Source organism: Apteryx mantelli, chromosome 2, assembly GCF_036417845.1.
Source record: "Apteryx mantelli isolate bAptMan1 chromosome 2, bAptMan1.hap1, whole genome shotgun sequence".
Classification (NCBI taxonomy): Eukaryota; Metazoa; Chordata; class Aves; order Apterygiformes; family Apterygidae; genus Apteryx; species Apteryx mantelli.
In genome coordinates, this window is record NC_089979.1 from 165,740,942 (window position 1) to 165,763,771 (window position 22,830).

At 43.2% G+C, this 22,830-nt stretch overlaps 1 protein-coding gene across 2 annotated transcripts in view; it reads right to left on the reverse strand.

Moving 5' to 3' along the window:
* CRHR2 (corticotropin releasing hormone receptor 2) overlaps positions 1-22,133 on the reverse strand; it is a 163,112-nt gene extending 140,979 nt beyond the window's left edge. For both annotated transcript variants that reach the window (XM_067292538.1, XM_067292536.1), the window contains exons 1-2: positions 21,996-22,133; positions 9,173-9,266 (exon numbers count right to left, since the gene is read on the reverse strand). In XM_067292538.1, the coding sequence (XP_067148639.1) occupies positions 9,173-9,266; positions 21,996-22,061 (160 nt within the window). In that variant the 5' untranslated portion in view covers positions 22,062-22,133. The remainder of the gene's footprint in view (positions 1-9,172; positions 9,267-21,995) is intronic.
* Positions 22,134-22,830: the final 697 nt, after the last annotated feature.

A 22,830-nucleotide genomic window follows, 5' to 3' on the forward strand; every position in this document is an offset into this window, starting at 1 on the left:
TGAGTATGACCAGGCCACCCACTTGATTCTCACACAGCTTCTTTGAACACATTTTGCAACATACTAATAGCAGATGGGAGAAGGTCAGGCTCTGCTTTCATTTTGAGAAGATGCTAATGAAGTAAGGCAGTGCTAGCATGTCTCAGTTTACACACAGGGGATGGAAACACACAGAGATTAAGATTATACCTTCACAGAGAAGTGAATGGTGCCCCTTTGCACCCTGGGCTGTCTATGTGGTGAATCTGATTCTGAGTGTGGCTCAGGGCACTCCTCCAAAGGCAGCCTGGAAGCATGCATTGTGCCAAAAGTGGGGAGGCAAAGTCAAGACAACCACTGCCTGTCAATGAAAGCATGTTTAGAAGCTCATTCATGAACTGGAAAGCGAACTCAGTCAAGGGTCATAAGGTCTTGAGCATTTTATTGAAATCAGAACCCCCAAAAATTCATTTCCCTTTCTAGCCCATCTCTCCCATTTCCCAAAAATAATTATCCTCAGGTACTATATATTTCAGGCATCCTCTTGAACCACCTAACCTTCCAAAAAGTGCAGTTTGTAGTATCACTATTGCTGCGTTGTCTTACTCTCTGGATTGGCCACATGGTTATTCCACTGCTTAAAGGGCTCATCAACCCACAAACCCAGGGAGAATTGCTGACTTAAAGGACAGGAGGTGTTTTCATTTAAGACCAGATTCTCTGACGTGATTCCATTTGAAAGGAAAAGGCACTCCATCTGTTTCGTAGAACCTGACAGAGTGAGAGGTTCTACACAGTATATTTTTATCTGGCAAGTGCACAAAAAATGACATCTAATTTAGAAGTCACATTCAGCAAATGGTATTTATTGTTCTAAATGCATAAATCCAAAGATTTAAGTCTATTCAGTGAAGTGTGGCATTATAACAGTCAATACCAAGAGTCTATTGAGAGCATATCACTCAGAAGTGACAGATCCAGAATTCAGGTATGCAGTTCTTCTGAAATAAACAATAAAATTCAGTGGCATGTCCCCAGTGTAACGTGTTTTTATGAGCTATGCCTGCCTTATTTTCATTCCTTTAAAATTTTGCCCTGTTCATTTTCCCTTTCCTTTCTCTTCACAACATCGCAGGTTGGCAGCATGGAACCACTACGGCAGTGCCATCAAGTTAATCATGGTTAATGATTCTAGTCTCTAATGGGATCACAGGATCTACCCTGACTTCATACCATCAGCAACACTGTTCTACATTCCTCCCTCAGAACCACATGCCTGACTTCTCAGTGACTCCAGACAGACATGGTCATGTCAGCAAGCTCTTACTGAAACATGTTTCTCATTCATTCAGAATTACAACAAAAAGCCAGACCCCAACTGGCAGAAGCAGCTACTCATATTAAAAAACAACAACAACAACAAAAAAAACCACTCTCTATGTGGCTCTCATCACTATAATAGTTGAGCACTTTACAACCTCTCTTTTTTGGCATTCAGAAGGTGCTAGTGATGTAAGGCAGTACTAGCATGTATCAGTTTACAAATAGGGATTTAAGACACACAGAGATTAAGATTATAACTTCTCAGAGACTTGAAATTAAGGATTGTCCCTAAACTCCCTCCTATTCAGTTAAAACTCCTCTGTTCAAAGTCCCCTGATTCTTTCACCCTCACATAACTAGTCTAAGTATAGTTATATATCTGACTATAGCCAACACCTAGAGGCAGGTGGCTTGTTATCTTGGCCATAATGAAATAGGTATTACCACTTGAATACTGACTGGTCCCCCAACATCTTCCCACAGTTCCCCCTGGTACCCAGGAAGCTGTTAAATCCTTGCAAACAATCTTAGCACTGCACAACTGACCAAAGTGAAAATAATATGTATTTCAAGTGACTTAATCTGGAGGTGAATCCAGGAGGTGCTTTGCCCTTCAGTCAGTTAGTCAGTTCAGCACTTCTTTGCAGTGAATTTTGTAAGAACTTGTCATCCTCTGGGCACCTAGAGTAACTGTGAGAAGCTTCAGATATGTTTATATAGCTTATCTGTAAATCATTTACAAAAAACAAACAGTAAATATTATGGCTGCACAGCAAATGATCTTTTCCAGGAGAACACAGTACTCACTGGACTGTCAACAGTTTCTTAATATATGAGACCTTCTATGTACCCCCAGTTTGGAACTGCCTCAAACTTGAGAAATGCCATTTTTTTAAATTATAAGGACCAGTGGCAGTGGTACAAACTGTGCAACAACACACACTGCAATCAGCTTTATTTTGGGAAGCACAAGCAAGCAGTGCTAGACTGCCTGGTATGTCATTTGAGGTAGTGAGAAAGTAAACCACCATCATCGCCTCTATTTAGATAGTGTTATTGTGGCATACGAAAATAGGAAGTGCTCGGAAGACCGCCTGTGTCCTCTGCCTAGGCTTTAATCATGCAGAGGCTGATGCTCAAGGTTAACTTTATGCCTGTAAGCAGTAACTGAGTTGTGTGGATGTGATGAAAGCACATTCCTAGGTGCCCCACTGGCAGCTGCAGGAAAAAACGGGTACATAGGTTCAGCCAGCAGGCAAAGCACACGTTAAAATGAATAGCATGTGCCATTATAAATGGAAGTGATCACTGATGTGACCTGCTGGGAAAATCAGAAGGGAAACAGTGAGAATTGCTGTCATGCCATTAATGTGGAGGGATATTTAGAGATGTAATTTGGCCAAATTTTCTGTCTCTAAGAAATAGAATAGTGCAACGCACAGAAATAAATGAGCCCCTGGGCACTGTCTCATCTATGCAGTTCTGGATAAAAAGCGAGTTATAGAATATGTTTGTTTGTAGTAAAACTTTCATCTACTAAAAGACTGATCAATTGAAATTGTCTACTAAAAATTAACAACAGTCAGACAAGTGAAATCTACAGCCTGTGTGCACTGAGCACCAGGGGCATCAAGACAAAACATCCATGTTACTTTTTCCATTGGTGGCCACAGCATCTTCATGAAATCATCTTGTCAGAGATTTCCAACTCCATATATACTTTTGAGCCACAAATGTGGCTTATATCTTCCATTTTGCAGACTACAGACTTTATGGAATTCAATTTGCACACTTTTATGAAACTCCTATGCAGAGGTGTCTATATAGAGCTGTCCGGATTGAGTTGAATATGGTCGAGTAATAGTCAATGGAGAGCTGGGGTAGGATTCAGATGCATATAATGGCATCTAGTGCCATTAGAGGTGCCCTGAGATATCTGTCCACCCAGCAGCTGCTACTCCAGATGGCACAGGTCTCTTGTAGGTTCCATGTCATATTTGCCAACCCTGCAGGTCTTGGATACCCCAGAGCATCTCAAAGGGCATTGGGCACTGACATGAGGACAACTAAATTCCCCCCCATTGGCAATAAGGGCATCTCTGGCACTTTTCTTACATGTAAACACTCACATTCAGATGTATAATCTGTGAGATAAATCCCACCGTATGAGTCAATGAGAGCCCCAGTGACAGCACACTGGCAACTAAGCATCTCCAGTTTCATCTATCACCTTTTGCTCTGAAACCCCAGGTTCAGTCCCATATGCCTGGTTCATGGAAGCAACATCCATACATAAAATGAGCAGAAATGACTCAACCAAACCTGTATTCATAGCAAGTCAGGATGGTGGCACAATGACCAGGATACAAAGCCACATTGAAACATGTTGGCACAAGACAGTAACACTTGTCTGACCTGCTGTAATTCATGATCAGTAGAACTCCCAAACAGATATAAAGAAAGAACAACCAAGAGTAAAATGTAATCTCAGCCAGTCGAGTTAATCCTCTGTTTAGCAAGTTTTTAACTGAACAACTTAAAACTCAGTATCTTCCGCACAGACAAACAGACCATACTCAAGATCACTGCCCTTCCAACAGGCAATTGCATGGAGTTTGCCTTAAAAAAGGCCTATGTTGCTCCTGGGTTAGAAATAAACACAGTATGAAGAATCCAAATGAAAGAAAAAAGTCATTTAGCTGCAGATGAGATATCCTTTTCCAGTAAAGTAGCACAGATAAATCCTCCATAAACAAAACCTAGAAAGCTCAGATTTTGTTTGAATAAAGCTATAAGATGAGAGGCGCCCTTAAAAATGGAGCTGTTCTCGGAGTCTGCAATGCCCATTATCTCCCAGAAGAACTACAAAAGTCATTTAGAGCCACTTGCACTTGTGTCTAGCTAGGATCTGTCTGGGGACATCATCAAAACAAAAAATAATAGAAATAAAAGCACTGTACTGAATGGTCAGTTTCAGGGTGGCAGGAATTCTGCACAAACATACCAGCAAGTCTGCAAACTTTTTCTTGCTCGTCACCATGTTTTACTTTTCTGTCTATGTGGATGAATATTTCAAAATCAAGTTAATATGAATGTAATGTTTTAAACAGTAGCAAAATTAAATTACATATTTAATAGGTTCTGCAAAGAAATGCTTCAAATTTTCATTTCAGCAAGAAACCCACATTTTAGGATGCTACTTTTTTTCCAGTTTATTTGGTTTTGTCACCACCACACGCACACACATATATCCATATACTTGCCCCCACCCCAAACAAACACACATGTACTTTTCACAGCCGGAAACAGACCAGATCCAAGATATCAAGGCAGAATGCAAAGGTCTGAAATGGCCTTATACGTGTGTGTGTGTGTGTGTGTGTGTGTGTGTGTATTTGTTACATAGGGAGCAGTTCTACTTTTGTAGCTTAATCTTGTTAATTTAAGCTAGAATGACAAAGATTGTGATAGCAAACACACAGCTATCAGATACTATCTTTCAATATATACTTACAAAACTAACCTGCAAAGACTTGAGTACACCTGCTCGCTCTCTCTCCCAGGTAGTTATTACTGCTATCTAAGATACATTTGAGCAGATTCCCCTGAAAAGTGGTTATGACTTATTCTAGAGGAGCTGAGGATATCTGTGATTGGTTTACATGAAAGCTCTAGGCAAGAAGCTGTCTTAATAGCTTAACACATAACCATATTAAGAAGTTATCTGACGTGTGACAGTGACTAGAGAGGAAGTTTGATTCATGCTTGAGAATGGCAGGCGATTTCACAGATTCTTCTGTTTAATGGACCTTGTTTTGGTCAGTGCTTGCCCAGGAGGAATAGTGCTAACTTAGATGTATTGGATGAGATTCATTATGGGCCCTGTAAGAGGTTCAACAAAGAATAAGAAAAGAAGGCCTCTTTTATACCTTCCCAGTTTTATGCTACTGTGAATGCTGGAGAAAATCCTCGTATAACTCACTAGCCCAGCAGCAGGGTAAATTATGGTAATCTCCAAGTGATGTCAGCTTAGTTGGAGACTTCACCATCATCTTTGACAAGCCATGTGTTGGAATCCATTCCAGGATACATTTTTTCCACAACCACTGATTTGTTCCCTATACCAGAGCTTCCCCAGAGACTTGAGAAGACAACATCGGAGTGGTATACTCCACAGTTTGTATAGGTGGAATTCTGCACCATTAGCATTTTCTGGACTGCTTCTGTGGTATGGCAGTCTTTTACCATACCACAAATTGACCAGAACCAGGACAAGGAACCAATCTCCACCTCAAGAAGATCCTGTCACCAGGGGTAACAAATAATTTTTACTTTAAGTGAATCCCTGCATGCCATGAAATGAAATGTATGACATATATGATCTACTACCTGTCCTTTACTGGATCATTTGAATAGCCTCAAACACTGTAAATGTAAATTACAACCTACAAAGTGAGTGAAGGGTAAGAAGGAGAGAGAAAACAGAAAATGTAATCTGTATACTGATAAAATCAGCACAGTAGCACTAGCCATCCACTTTCTGTTGACTTTTTTCAAAGTAAATTCCTGTTTTCAGATGAATCATCCTTTGACAAGGTCTTAAAAGATTCACTTGTTTGGCCAAACATGCCAGTGGACTAAAAGGTAGGATCAAAAGATTTCCATGGAGATCAAAAATGAGTAGGATCAGATATTAGCCAAGACTAGTTACCTCTTGTGGAGATATCTAAGATGGAAATCTCAAAGGATGTGAAGGGAAGCGTGACAAAACCCATAGAATATTAGTGTGAACGGGTGACCCATTTCCTCTGAATTCCTATAAAAATTCAAGCTATAATTCAAGCTATAACTCAGTGCATGTATCATACAGACATATAGAATTATTGCCACCCAGTCATCCTTGAGATTACTATAATTCTAGTCAAACCATATCAGAGATTACAACATCTGGGATATCTTCAGCTAAGTTACTATAGAAAAATCTTGCCATATCTATGAATTCCTCTTATATATGAAAGCAAAGAATTAAATATAATTCCTCTTTATCTCTACACCTACTCACACATGCATTCCCATCAAGCACAAATGCTACAACCAACTAATCATGCAAATACCAAGGATTTGCAAGGAAACAATGCCCCAAAAAGAGAGTGAGTTATATCACCTTTCACCTGTCTAAAGCATTGGTTGGTTGAAGTCACTTCAGATTGAAATTACATTCTTATTCACTTGGTGATTCAATAACTTACACATATATGAGATTCTCAAAAGCATTTTATGCCATCTGTTTGCGACACAGGGTGAAATTTTTTGGGGGGGTGGGGAGGGCGGAAGTTAGTAGTTATAGAGGGAGGAAATCAACATATGGGCTATTTAACAGCATTGTCTGGGAAAGAGACAAGGAAAATAACATAACCAGTCCCCAAAACTTTCATGTTTACCATTCTCCCAGCTATAAATAACATTTGTTCAAGATGGGTCTCTTTGGGAGGGGGGTTGCTGATTTTTCCCCTCTAAAAGACTGTACTTGCACTGTGAGAAAGCATATGGGCTCAGACACTGCAGACTCTTTGGTCTGGTTCTACACATCCACATTGCTGGACGGAGCATGCCAATGATTCAGTGTGACACAGTCTTATTGTTACAAGGGTTGAAAGTGCCTACAGTTCTCACCTGGATGCAGGATGAGATTCAGCTTACCTAGTTTTGGGTATTAACAATGTAGAGTTACTGATAGGAGCTTGTTATCCTTGGCTCCTTTTAGAGAAAATCATTTCAAAAGCCTGATTTTTCTGCCCAATTTTAGACCCTAGTTTAGGATGAAGTAAGTCACCACATTGATAAGAGTTGGCCCACATTAAGCAAAAGAACAAACTTTAAGTTTATGTTTTTTACACATATGTAAGTCCTTGCTCAAAGCAGAGTACAGGCTCACAGGATGTTGAAGCATGCTGCAGAAAGAGCTGTGGTCACAAGCATCGTCAGAAGATATGTTCTATAAAAGTAATATGTTCAATTGTCTCCACGTAACAATCCAATTTCATTAATTTCATAGCAGTGCTTTGCTTTTCAGATCACTGATACCTTACAATAATAGTGCAATATGAGAGGCTTATGCGACTTCTCTCTTCCCTTTTCATATTAAAATGCTATTATAGTAGTTGCACTCAGACTGAGAAAATTCCTTGTGTTCACAACATCATGTAAACAGCCCAGAAAATTATTTTATGCCAACAATTAAGAAGTAAATTGTTTGCCAACTTTTAAGACAGCCTAGTGTGAAATTTTATTTCTGCAATAAAATCTCTGGACAGGGAAGAACAAAAGGCACATTAGGAATTAATGGAAAAATTTACAACAATATTTACAAAAATATTAAAGAGGCAAAGAACACCTGGAAGAAGGATCCAAAATTATGGAAGTTTTCACACAACTTCATCAATCTTTCCTTTGTTTTCAGCTACAGAATGGAATGGATGATCATTAAAATTAATACAAGGAAATATACCACATGAGGTATATACCTTCCAGGTAGGCAATGGCACAAGTTGCAGAGTTCAGGCTAGATTCATAATACATGTCAATGTATCCATTTATATGCAAATTAAGAGGTAGTTAATGCAACAAAACTTTTAGACTTAACTGTAAAGGTAGATCAGCTTATTGTCCTGATGGAATTGATACAGTCAGAGTAAAACACAATTGATCTGACATATTATGTGGAAAGAGTTTATCGCTTTCTTAAGTCTCACTTCTTTGGTCATCACTCATGGCTGGAGAACTGGCTGAATGGTAATATCTGCATTCATACAATTTCTCCTTTGTGTGGATTTACTGGGAGGAAAGAGGGTGTGCAGGGGAAAGTAACAATCCTACTTCTCCTCCCAGTAGCTTCACTCATTGCAGCATCTGTCTTCAGTCACCCTGCAGAGGAGCAGCTGGGGATGTGCCTCTCCCACTTCTGAAGCATGGCTGGATTCAATTTCACAGCTATGACAATATCATTTTCGTGCTGATGCATGAAAATGTCAGGAATAGCATCTTAGTGCAAGAATCAGTGCTTTGCCCTACTTTCAGAAACTGGCATGAGCAAGATGAAGGCCCCATATTCTCCCCACTCCTTCCTACTGTCTGCCTGCTAGAGAGTCTGTGATATTGTCTTCTCTCTCCATTCCACTGTCAGTGCCCCTCAGTGCTCCTGCCCTATCTCTCTGTCAGAAAATCCTCTCCTAACCTGAGAAGTCAGATTCAGGCTTTGGAAACTTGAGGGTAGGATCAGGAAATAGAAATGGTAAAGTAATAAAGCTTTGAGGTTAAGCTTGTGTACCATGTTTTGAATTGAAGGACTGGTGTTTTTCATGGCAGATTGACCTGACTGAGATGGTCCAAGGTCCATCTCCAGCTTAGATGAGCTGTCAGTCTGGTCAGAGCACCTTAGTTTCTATAGTAAATGTCACACAAGGGCCAGATATGATTCACACATTCACCTGCCTTTCACTACCCAGCCTTGATGCCCCATGCTGCATTTGGAGAACTGTGGGCAGCCTTTAGCATGAGTCTGGACCAGTCTGAACATAGACACTTTAAATGTGCTGACCTTCAGCTGTCTGATCAGTCAATGGATATGGTCAGGTCAACAGACTAAATTATGAAAGACGGGTGTTGTTATTAGTATATCTGCAGCTGTTTCCAGGTGTGCAAAATTCAAAGTTTTCTTCCAGGTCACACTACTGTACATTCTCACCGCTGAAAACACAAGGCTGGTGGCTCTGTGTTTATCTCAGCGGGGAATGAGGTTCCTGGAGCAAGGACACTTTTAAAACAGATCCTACGGTAACAAGAAGCCACAGAGAAACAGAGAAATAAATACCTGTGACATTGGTGCGGGCTGACAAAGCTTCACAGTACTTTTCCAGCAGAACAGACAAGGGCAGGTTCACAGAAGATTCACAGTGGAGAACTATCTGAATGAACAGAGAGAAACAAAACAAAACAAACAGTAAAGCAGCAGAGAAGGGTATAATTTCTCATTTATGAATAGAACAATCTCAAGCATTTTTACAGCCATTCCCATTCATAACTGGTTCAGGCACAGACATCCCCTCAAAATAGAGAACATTTATGGTTACACTTGCTTAGTTCCATGACATCAGGTGGTGTTCATAAGACTAAAGGCAGACACCTGCAAATGAACTACCTACCCTGGGCCTTTTCTTGTGGTACCTACTCAATTGCATTAACAAAGCTCAGGACACAATTTATCTTGCCTTAAAGTATATGCCTAAAATATAGCAGATGAATCACGCCCAACTCAAGGCCATATCTGAAATTTATCTCAATTAACTTTAAATGTCTGCATAGGTGCTAAAGATCCATGCACAGAGAAGGAGAGGCAGGAATTGCCAAAGAGCAATTCAGAAGGCTTAGAAAAGCTTGAGGAAAGTGTTTCTATTGCCTGTATAGGAAAAGTAGGTGTCCCTGTAAGGTGATCCTTGGCTCTTTTTACCCAGTAAGAAATATAGGAGTTTCTGACCCTCAGAATTCAGAGTGCTGAGCTCTCCTCTGAGGTCAAGCACTAGTGAAAAAGAGAGCAGCAATGAGAACTTCAAGCAAGCTGCAGGTTCGGTAAGGCAAAACAGTACATGACAAACTAGATTTTAGGAAACATATTTAGAGGTGAAGACAAGGCATATGTGAAAGGTGAAATTGCAGAAGTGTCCACTGCAGACAGAGGAGAGGTGGCCCCCCCCAAAACCATATATCTAAATGTACAGCTGAGTTGGAATGATGCTGGGAGGAAGAGCAGCTCTACAAAACCCTTTTAAGAATGGCAGAACTAAAAGTGATCAGAAAATTCAAGAGTGACACATCACTAACAGAAACTTCCATTTTCAGACTGAAACAAAAGCTTCCTGACTATTTCTGAGGGGATATAAAACCTTGGAAATGCACAAAACTGCTCTTCTACTTATGCAGAATGACTCTAACATAATACAGGCAGCCCTTGCTCAAAGAAATGACCATACCCTTGATTGTTGACATTACATTTCAGTGTTTTAAGATGCATAAAGTGATTGCAGAACCTTTTTTATGTCACTGAATTCCTCATCACTTAATAAGCAGTGGAACAAACGATCATGACAATAGAATTCATCAGCAATGTTAGTCTCTAAAGAGCAGTTATTCTTTGTACAATAATGTTTTTATACATTTCTCACTTTGCTGGTATTTTTCAAAATACAAAGTCTTGAAATACAAACAAAAAGCCCTTCCTAGACTTTATTCCTGTCAAATAAACATGCTGAATACATTTTTTCTCCCTCAGGGAGACTTGAACTCCTGCCTCCCATAGCAAATCCTTCCATGCTACTGACCATGCATGGTCAGGTCAAGGAGACAGGGAAAGGCAACAGCACTGTTCTGCAGCCAGAGCAGATGCCATCTCACAGGGCCTTGTACTCAACCGAGTCAGCTAGAAAGCAGACTCTCTAGTGGTCATGTCATGACATAGTACAGGCATTTCTTCCCTTCTGTCTCCCCCCTCTGCTCCTCACAGGCCAAAGCACTCTCTCACACTTCAAAGAAGAAACTCAAGACATCTACATGTACTGTAAATACACTGCATGTTCAGCTGTCCACTTCATAAGATGATGGGAAAGAACAGACAGAGGTCAAGTTTAGCACAGTGTGTGTAGGAACGAAAAAGGTTAAATGTCACATTTGCTTTAGGGTCAACTTAGGTTCACTTGGCTAGCGGGAAAAACGCCTTCCACACATTATGTTACTTTTGCTTTCATTTTCTCTCCACTTACCGTAACAAATGGCTTTCTTGTGTGTAGCACTATTTTTTTTTAATTATACTTAAAACAGACAAACAAAGCCTAAAAACAAAACCCTTAAATAATGAGAACAGCAAAAAAAGAAAGATCTAAATTATGTATAATTTTAAAGATAAAGAACTGGGCCTGTGACTGTATATATTTATTGAAATATTAGTTGCCTTCAGTAACTAAAGCACTACTTTACTCAAACTGCATTTCCTCTTAAGGCACCTACTGTTCCAAGTCCTTTTCCCACCAAGTCAGTTCTAAATTGTCTTGCACATTAACCTGAAATATGCACTGAAATATCTTTCTTAATTTCTATGAGCCACTATGGACATTTATGAAAAAATAAAAATAATACACTAAGCCAGAGATTAAGCAGAAAAGGATTCCCTTATTTTCTAAAGCAGGGGCACCAAATAATAGTCTTCAGGCCAGTGCTGACTCTCCAGAACAATATATCCAGCCTTTGGCCCACTTCCTGTTCACATCTGAGAGGGCTTTCAGGAAAGAGGTGGATGAATTGTCCTAGTGCATCACTGCCTGCCTCTGTCATGGTCAGCTCATCAGACCCTTCCCCTTGATCATGGCCTTTGCTCTTCATTCATCCATGAAAGGTCGTCTTCTCTGTCAGAGGGCATATCACTAGAAGACAGCATTAGAGAAACTTGTCATAAGATCACCTCTAGATATGGGAAGGGCAGGTGAAAAGGGCAAGAATCTAAGAGAGAGACACTTGAGAAGTTGCAAGACACTAGTACTAGCATGTGCTCTTACTCTGAAAATGCCCACAGAATGGCCCCAATTCTGCAGACATTTGTTTATGCACAGTTTGTTCTTCGTCATGCAAGTACTTCCATGAATTACTAACATGAAGTCATAAATATACATATTTAACATTATATAACATATATAACCGTATATAACATACCTTAATGGATCCATACGGAAAGCTCCGGGCATAGACAAATATCTGACCCAATATAGTGTTGTCTCTTCTCAGTTCCTACCAGAATTTGTGGTTGTTTCATGCAAATTAGAGTGGACCTTAATTTTAAACACTATTAGCATAGAGTCCTGATCTGTAAGATTATTGCATTCTTCTAAGTAGTGGTATACAGAAAACAAACGAACAGTTGCATTGTGATCCACCTGCGCTAGGGAGGTTGATTTCTTCTCTCATATTAGAAAGAGCTACAGTCATATAAACAAGCCCAAGTAGTTATGAATATGATCTAAAACTGCCACTATAGGCATGGCGCTATCACAGTGATACAATGGGCAGCATCTTGTAAGTTTAAATATCTAGCAATAACGAGAAGTAAAATGGATGAAGTCAGCATGACTGAAAACTGAGGGAAAGAGCTGAGGTGGGAAAGGATGGCACATGAAATTGCAACATTTGCTACTGAGTGGAGGGAGTGAAGCTACAGAGACAGTGAATGCTGCCAAACATGGACAGATGCATTCATTCTGCTTTCCCACTCTCGCATAAGAATTCCTAGATACCATATTCTAGTCATTTGATAAAAAACAACTTTTTAGAAAATGCTGTTGTAGCTCCTTGTAAAATACCTGCTGGTGGCACGCTGAAAAAATCAGAAGTGTTAACATCTGAGACCTAGTCTCAAAGTAGCAGAGTAAAAACTGTCCTTTGCAAAAAACGTAGGATCTAGTACTTGTGGGGACCTAGAGAAGCCCATCCTGTGGAACTACATCAGCATCTGATCAGAGGACCAGGAAGGCTGTGGGATTTATCTCAATTAGCTCAGACTTCCAAAATAAAGAGAGCAACAGCTGAGCTGATCACCCAGGGCTCCCTTTACAGTTTAGGGAGAGAAATAGGAATTTTTCAGCGGCAGTTCATCTGCCGTATTTTAAAATTTTAAGTTGAAATGAATCAGGCCCTAACCTACATTGACTGCATTAGCAGGGTCTCACCCATTACAAGGATAGACTAATTTAGATGTAGGAATTTCTACTGCAGATGTATACGTTCAATAACCTTTCTAAACTGTCTTTAAACACTACATACAAAAAGATAGGTGAAAACATTCTTAGCAGTGCTGGCTACACAAGACAGGAACACATCACCATCTTATAAAGTTATCTGGAGTGCTCCTGTTTTCTTTCATTTACCAAAAAGATAAAGTGACCTTCCAGCAATGAATAATTTCGTACAGTTATAGATCACAACATGTGCTCACATCATAGCTGACAAGAGAAGGATCCATCTCATGTCTCCATTGCAACACAAAAATTAAGTCTCAGTCTAAAATATCCATCTATGCTCCTTTTAAACTCAAAGCACTTTCTAATCCTGGGACAGAGATCTACGGCAATGGCATGAACGATGTTAGCTTATGCCTAGCTTAGACGACTAACTTGGACTACAGGCATAGATTTGAGCATATCAAAGTAAGGGGAGACAATTGCCATCCACTCATCTTCCCTCCTAAGCCCCTTCATTGATGGAGCAGGAATCAGAAGGGCTTGTCCAGTCAAGTCTCCATGCCCTTCCAAAGCAACAGGAGATATTAAGAAGGAGTAAAATAACATTTCAACCATGGGCTACAGCTGTCTTCAAACAAAATTGTTTAGTGGAAAGATTTTTCAGGGCCACACACTTGCAGAGTTTTGCTCTTCATTCCCCATGATATTTGTGGATATCATGTTCAGCATCTGGAAGGGGAGCAAGCCCTTCACACTGCTCCTGCCTTCATGTCTGTTCTTTTGCTAGGTCTTCACACCAAGACCATGACTAATTCTTGCCAACCCTTTCCACCCCACATTACTATGAATCCCCTCAGCATCTCACACATGATTCACCTCACTCACCTACCTCAGAACCCATTAGGTGAGGTGGATACATGGTGGAAAAAAGAAGCACTATCAAGGCACAATCCATCACTTTAACTTTAAACATCCACTTTAGGAAGAGATGACTCATGCACTGGACCCACAGACCACTCTCTATCAGCCACACAGGGAACCCTGGGTGAGTAGCTCAAACTTAAAAGTTTCATTTACTAAAATTAACCCCAGCACAGTATATCAGCTACTTCCCCCAGGTAAACTCTTATCTACCTGAATAGTCCCTGCAAAGATCATTCACTCATCCATCCTTATCACACTGTCACTACACTCTGAGGCCTCCCTTCACAGCTCCCCCAATTCTAGCTCATCAAATTTGAGTTCCTCATCCTTTTTTTAGGGCCTCTGCCAACATACCTCCAAACTTTTTTTACAATCTCCCATTCTGGATCAAGGCATTAATCAGTTAGTGATATCAGCTGTTGCAGTTCATGGAATGTCAGCAATAGTAGCTCTGCTTTCCTTCATAGTAGTAATAGTCCTAATAGTACCTGGATATCCTCCATAGAATAGTTCCTTTGAGTAAAGACGTCATGATAGTTCACTGCTGATGACTAGTGCCACCTCTGTCTCATTCTTAATTCTCTTTCTCTTCATCCATTGCTTCTTTTCTAAACTGTTAGCTCTCTGGGGCCCAACTTTAGTTTCTGTATCTGAAAACACATATCACAGTGAAATTGGACTCCAAGACTGGAACAAGGGAAGATCTAACAACAGTCTTTTACTTCCTAAAGGGAAGTTATAGAGGAGTCGGACTCTTCTCAGAAGTGTACAGCAAAAGGACAAGAGACAACATTCACAATGTGCATCAAGGGAAATTCTGACTGGACGTGAAGAAAAAATTATGCACCATGACAGTGATTAAGCACTGGAAAAGGTGTCCAGAGATATTGCAGAACCTCCATCCTTGCAGATTTTCAAAACTCGACCCTGAGCAGCCTGATCTGGAGTTAGCCCTGCTTTGAGCAGGGGTATATACAAAAGACCTCCAGACATCCCTTCCAACCTAAATTATTATTTTTTTATTCTGTGATTCTAGGACATATATTATTTTTATATTTAAAGATAGAATTGTCTTCTTAACTTTTTTTTTTTCTGTCAGAAATAAAGAAATACCGAAATTCTGCCAAGACTTGAAAATGTTCATGAAAAGATACTTGCTTTGACAAAGTAGGGTTTTGTTACTCTTAGGAAGGTCTCTCATCTCCAAGATGGCCTTTAAACAGCTGATCTCCCAGAAGACAGAACATAAAGCTGGATGAATAAAAGTCCATTTTCAGATCCTCTCTCTATCTGATTTAGAGCTCACCTAGTCAAAATCCTGTCATGTGCTCTGAGGCATCATTCTTGCCTGCCAGTCAGCCAGAGATAACCCTGGCCTTCCATGCTGCTTTGACAGAGTCAGTTGACAACAGAAAAAGCAGACTGGTCCCTAGATGACCTTGCTCCCAAGACAAGGAAACAAGATGAGCACAGGACTCCTCTAAGTAGCCCTAGGGACTGGAGCTGAGAAAGCAGAAAGGTTACGCCTGTGATGTACACACTACAAAGTACAGCCACTGGAGTTGGCTCACGATCCATCTCTCTGCTTCTGCTGGCATGGATCCTCCTGAAATCCAAGCTATGGCTGGGCTGTGGGAGTCTGCTACTGCCACTCAAATGGAATTGATACTTCAGTTCATGCAGTGAGATGCCTGTGAGCAGAGCCTGGCTGCCAGCCTCACAGACAACCTGTTCAGACTCATCAGCACACTTCCTTTTATTTGCTTTCCCCTTCTTCCTTCTTCACTCCTTCCTCCCTGATTCTCCACGTAAAAGGCTGCCCCTGTTAGAGGACAGCACCCCTAAAAGATAGGACAACCCAGAAATAGCACCATTCAAGACACCTCCTGCATCCCAGCAGCTTAAGTAACAACGAGAGAGATTACCCCACAGCCCGCAGAGGCAAGAGGCTCCCTTCCAGTTCTCTGGCACTTCAGCTACTATTACCAGGGCAAGAGTTTAGCATTGCATCGAGGACAACTAATGTATTTTAATCTCCATCTGCATTATTCACTATTTACTTTCACTGCATACACAATCAAGAGAGTGGATAGTTATTTAATCAGGATTACACAAAACTTTATAAGGCTTTAATTAGTTTTGCTTTCTTACAGCTCTGCCTTGAAGTACTGCTCAGCTCTTGACATACCAAATGGATTTTCTTTCTTATTTAGTGAAAACAAGCTGAGTTCCTGAACAAACACAGGCAGTTAGCTGATCATTCCTTGAGAAGGACAACTTCCAAGTTTTCCACCCATTTAGCTGGGCAGTACAGCTGTCAATCTGGGGAACAAGATGTGCAGGGGCAGGAGCAACACACTCCCAGCAACTGACTCACAATGTGGGCTCGCTCGCACACGGAGAGCTACTCTTGAGCCAGGGGTCAGGTCAGGCTGTCAAAACCCATCTCTTTGAAACAGCTTTCTGTTCTGAACACCACTGTGACTGCCACATGCGCCTCCGAAATGGCACTGCCTTTGTCAAGATCATGTAGAGCAGACAGGTCTTCTGCTTGTGAGAGCTGATCCAAATATCCCCAGACCCAGAGAACTGACTGCTACCCAACTTCCAAAAGCATGACATGCTATATTGCAAAGAGCATTGCAGTAAGCATCTAAGAATTACCCGTACACTGGTGCCAGAAACTGGAAGCGGAATTTTCACACATTTGGACATAACTGACGAACTCATTAAGCATTTGTTTTCTGAAGGATAGCACTTGTTAGCTGATTCCGACCACAACAGTAAGTGACTATTTTCTATTTGTCTTTTCTTATAAGAAGGGCCACAGCAATGTTTATCAAACTCTTCAAAGAGAAAAAAAAAAAAAAGAAAAACACATAAAACTTTAACCAAGGCTAACCAACTCAAAACAAATATAGCTACTTTCACATCTATTAAGATGAAAAGGACTAACTGGAAAAGAAAGTGATTATTTATAAAGAAATCACTTAATACAGCAAACCAGCAGGAAGTGTTTAATTGTCGAGGATGATTCTTATGAAAGAGAAGGAGGCAAAGAAAATGTTTATGTAGTGCTTTAAAACATTTCATTGTAAATCTAGAACTAGGCAATGAAGTTGTCATGTGGCTAGTTGGACAGCACCAGTCTTATACCAAGAATTAAGGTTGAACTTTAAGAGAGAACGGACTACATTCCAGATGAAACTGGCATAGCTTAAAAGACAAGAAGGATGTACGCGTGATCAAGATTTGATCTATTCATGTCAATTTATACACAGGGAGGAGAAAAAATGGATTCCTGCAGAAATGTCATTTACTAGATAAAGTTTTATTTTGTGGTAAACCAGCTTTTCCCCAAAGGCTCCTTGTTGGGTCTTCAAGATGAAAGTGATATAAGCTTAAAATGATCAAATTCAGCAGTAAATGTAGCCTATCTTTACCATCCAGATTTCCTCCACTCCCCCACCAAAAAATAAATTTAAAAAAAAATGCAGAAATATTTTAAAAATCCAGAAATGTGTAAAAGTTTGTTCTAGTAGTAATATTTTAAAAATATTTAGTTTGATAAGCTACATGGCAGAACAAAATTAAAAAAGAAAATACGGAACACACTCTTTAAAAATTTGATAACATTCCATTATCTTACTTTTTTCATTGTGAATATCTCAGATCATCACATCACCCTGCAGTAGTCGCTAACACAAAGAAGGCTCCATTAAAAGCAGTGAAGAGTCTGCCTTAGAGGAAAATACCTCCCTCAGGCATCACTGATAGCCCTGAGCAATGGGAGTACAGTATGCTCCATCTAAGCTAATAAATCAATAAGTGCAAAGGCCTGTTTTAAGTACTTAATCATTTATACTGTTAAATTTTTAGAATGCTCCCTGGCCACATTTTTGCCCCAAACCATCCAGTAGTATCCCAGACAGTTCCTGGGAATGATTTAAGAGTTAGGGCTATGGACCATGCCCAGTAGGCAGTTTGCACAGAGTCACCCCATTTTGGAGGCTGAAAGTTTAATAGCATAGACACGAGCTGTTCTCTGGCATTTGGCCTCAAGGCTAAAGAATGGTCCTGGCACTTTTTAGTTTATTAGTAGAGCTGTAATCTACAAGAGAAAAACTGAACACATGTGGAGCTGATAGCACATGCTCTGCAATGAGAGCTGCGCATCGTCTTCCTCCTCCAGCTTCAACGGAGGAACACAAGAAGCAGGGCAGAAAGAACTGTGGTCTAGTTTGCGATATGAGGGCCACAGAGTTTAGAGGACTTAGTCATTATTTCTCCTCAGCTATTGATGGACTAGCAAAATATAAGCAGATGCCTTATATGAACAAAAGCTAAAGGCTGTTTGTTTTCTAGCTGATGGCAACTATGAATATCAGTGAAATATTCCATGGCAAAGCTACCAGTCAATCAACATCAGTCTTTTTTCCTTGCATATACCTGTCTCCTTCAAATGTACAGTAATTACCACAAGATGGCTACAGACTTAAACCCTGCCAAAGTACGACACTAGCAGAGGCTTCTCATGATGAGACGTTCATGCTGCATTAATTCACACTAGGACTGAATTTTGGCAGTCTCAGACCAGGAATATTATTTAACTTGTCACCACTGGCTGATATATTCAAACTGCTGTGGCTATTTTAACAGTTTCAGGAGAGCATTTGAATTATAGCAAGCTTTGCTTTTGTTTTTGATAAATCCTTCCCCTGCCCCCCAAAAATGTGAGCTCAGCAAGGACTCTATATCAAAATGTCAAAGGATTCATTTGCCTTTGTTTTATGGTTTGTTTGTTTGTTTTTCACCTTCAAGTATATGCATTTTCCAGTGTATCATATGTACAGAAACCCTTTAGAGAACATAAATCTCAGAGCATGCTGTGCAAGTCTTCACCCTTCTGCTGACCAGCCCTGTGAAATCTGACAGATCATTTGCACCAGCATTTTCATGTGGCAGATCTAATTCTGTACTAGAAAGTTGCCTCATTTCTTAAGCGTTGCAAACTTGCAGTTCCCATAAAACACAATTGCTCAGCTGCTGTGAAAACTTAAGCTTCCTTTACTTAATCATATAAGGGCCTGCTCCCACAAGCAGCTATGTCTTTTCTCAAATCCAGCAATGTCAATAGACCCATTGACTCCAATCAACTTACAAGTGTTTGCAAGTTGAACACGAACTTAAGAGCTTTGAATTTGAGCCAAAGTTTTAAAATGTTGCTGTTAAGCTTCTGGGTGCAAAGCTTTGTCCAGCTTTAAAGCAGTGATTTAGATTTACCAGTTACATTCATGGATGAAAACAATCCCCAAAAGAAGGGTAAAGGCTCTGCATTTGTTATAACTGGAGCAACAGGACTGTCCTATACATAAGGCTGAAGATGGCATTCCAGTACATTATCTCAACATACAACGCAAACATACACATGAGTCTGTATGAGACACAAATATTCCACATCCAAACAAGCTCCTCCATATAAACACACTCAGAATATACTCAAAATATACATTTCTCTCAAAATAAAGGGATCTTCTGCAAATGACATTTTGATTCTTCATCTTCACTACTTTAAAAACAAAATCTTTCTTTCAAGGAAGTTTTTTTGTCTTTAAAGAAACAAGCCAACCACCAAAATTTACAGAAAATCCAAATGCAAAGTTACAGAAAAATGAAAATCTGTCCACAGATTACATCTGGAGGGGAAACACATGACATTTTTTGATTCACTGAAAAGGGATTAGTCTGGCAACTCTGGGTACCTCTGTCAGCCTCACTGGCAAGAAAATCCTCACAGTTTAAAATATAAACTTTTTCTGGACCTGGGGAAAGCAATAAGGGGAAACACAACTCTGGAACAGAGGAGGGCAGAAGCGGAGACAAGGAAGAAGTGGGGTTTGGGACCAAAAATAGCAAGCGTGTAGACTCATGCCACTCTGATCCCATGTGCCCTGATCTCTGACTGGCAAAGAAGACGTTGGCGAAGCTGAGAAAATATTCTGTCTTCCAAGATGAAGAAAGCCACTGCAAAGCTCTTAACAAGAAATTGTTGTTTTCCTTTCGAGCCTTTTGCTTTCCCAGACCCGGCTTCCCTTTACCCTTCTTTGTAAAGTTAGATAACGAAACAAGATAGAACAGAAGCTTTTCTTCCTTTTTCCTAAAGGGATATTAAAGATGGGCCAATTCCACTACAAGCCAGAAGGTTCACTGCCCCTTTTTAACGCTGTTGGAACAGCCATAACAAATTACAAGCAAGACCAATGCATCTCCTGCTTAATCTCTCACATTTGCTCTGCAAGTATCACTTAACACACTTAAAACTATCACTTAAACAAGCCACCAAAAAAGTTGGTCCAACTTTGGACGGTGGGCTGGGAAAGTTTTTTTAAGTCCAGGCTGACACAGGCCACAGAGCAACAACTGCGCAGGGTGCACGGGCTGAGCCCTGTCCTTCGCCACCACTGTTTGCTGATCCCTAAGGTGAAAGAGCAATGGGAAACTGAGCACCTGTGGTGGGGAGAGGGAGGCTGGCTGTGGGTGGGAGGCTGAGGACAAGGGAAGCACCTGGGCCACTGGCACTGCCGCTGAAGTGGGGAGGTGGCAGGAAAAACCCTTTTGTGGGGGGCAGGGACAGCCTTTGGGGTTGGCGCTGCGACCCCAGGTGGATCCCCGTGCTGGGCCTTTTTGCCAAGGGAGCCAGGGCGGGGGGAAAGGGGAAGCAGCTCCCTCCCTGACAAGGGGCTACCCGGAGAAGCCATGCCTCGGCCCGGGGGCTCTGAGGGGACTGTGTCGCCCCCAGCGGTGAACAACCACCGGGACGGGGTCTCTCAGAGCCCGGGGGAGGGCGGGATCTGTGAGGGAGCAGGTAACGGCCACCGGGACGGGGTCTCTCAGCGCCCGGGGAAGGGCGGGATCTGTGAGGGAGCAGGTAACCGCCACCGGGACGGGGTCTCTCAGAGCCCGGGGGAGGGCGGGATCTGTGAGGGAGCAGGTAACGGCCACCGGGACGGGGTCTCTCAGAGCCCGGGGAAGGGCGGGATCTGTGAGGGAGCAGGTAACCGCCACCGGGACGGGGTCTCTCAGAGCCCGGGGAAGGGCGGGATCTGTGAGGGAGCAGGTAACGGCCACCGGGACGGGGTCTCTCAGAGCCCGGGGAAGGGCGGGATCTGTGAGGGAGCAGGTAACGGCCACCGGGACGGGGTCTCTCAGAGCCCGGGGGAGGGCGGGATCTGTGAGGGAGCAGGTAACGGCCACCGGGACGGGGTCTCTCAGCGCCCGGGGAAGGGCGGGATCTGTGAGGGAGCAGGTAACCGCCACCGGGACGGGGTCTCTCAGAGCCCGGGGGAGGGCGGGATCTGTGAGGGAGCAGGTAACGGCCACCGGGACGGGGTCTCTCAGAGCCCGGGGAAGGGCGGGATCTGTGAGGGAGCAGGTAACCGCCACCGGGACGGGGTCTCTCAGAGCCCGGGGAAGGGCGGGATCTGTGAGGGAGCAGGTAACGGCCACCGGGACGGGGTCTCTCAGAGCCCGGGGAAGGGCGGGATCTGTGAGGGAGCAGGTAACGGCCACCGGGACGGGGTCTCTCAGCGCCCGGGGAAGGGCGGGATCTGTGAGGGAGCAGGTAACCGCCACCGGGACGGGGTCTCTCAGAGCCCGGGGAAGGGCGGGATCTGTGAGGGAGCAGGTAACGGCCACCGGGACGGGGTCTCTCAGAGCCCGGGGAAGGGCGGGATCTGTGAGGGAGCAAGTAACGGCCACCGGGACGGGGTCTCTCAGCGCCCGGGGGAGGGCGGGATCTGTGAGGGAGCCGTTAACGGCCACCGGGACGGGGTCTCTCAGTGACGGGCGGGGTCTATGAGGGAGCGGGTAACGGCCACCGGGACGGGGTCCCTCAGAGACCGAGGGGGTTCACGACTGTGGGGCGTCCCCGTCCCTCCTTCCCTGCCCCCCCGCGCCGCCCCCTCCACGGCCCCGGCGGGCTTCGGCACTTACGGGCAGGAGCAGGAGCGCGGCGGCCGCCGCCGCCGGGAGGCTGCGCTGCGGCGCCCGCCCCGCCATGAGACCGGCGGGGCCGCGGGGTCTCTGCGGGGCTGGCGCTGCTCGCTCAGCCGGAGCCTCCGCGCTGCCCCGGCTCTGGCATCTCCCCCCGCCGCTGCCCTTGACCCCTGCCCGCCCGCTCGCGGAGGAGCCAGCCCCGGCGCCGCCGGCGCGTCCCAGGGCAAACCCCCGGGAGGGAGGGAGGGAGGGAGCCGGGCGGGGGAGCCAAACCCGCCCTCCGCCCGGGACGCCTCGGGGATGGAGGCGGCTGGAGGCGCCCCGGGGGAGCGCGACCCCCAAAGCCTCCAGGAGCAACGAGGTCACCCCCTGCCAAGCGCTAAGTGCAGTGGCGGTTCCCTTCCCCAAGCACTAGGTGCAACGGGGACGCCTTCAATGCAAACCTCCAAAAATAATGGGGAACTCCCCCCCCCAAGTACTGGGGATTCCACTCCCCCAAACTCTCCAAGAGCAATGCGATTCCCCCTTCCCAGGCTCTAGGTACAATGGGGACCCCTCCCCAGAACTAGGTGCAATGGAGGTGCCCCTAAAAGCCTCCAGGAGTAATGAGAAGCGCCCCCCCCCCACACACACACAGCATTAGGTGCAATGGGGACTCCATTGCCCACAAACTTTTAGGATCAACAGGGTCCCTCACTGCCCAGGCAGGTGTTGCATTGGAGACCCCTCACAAGCCTCTACCTGCAAGGGGGAATTCTCCCTGGCACTATCTGTTATAAAAACAACCCAACAAGTCTCCTGGAATAATGGGAACCCCCAGTGACTAGATGAA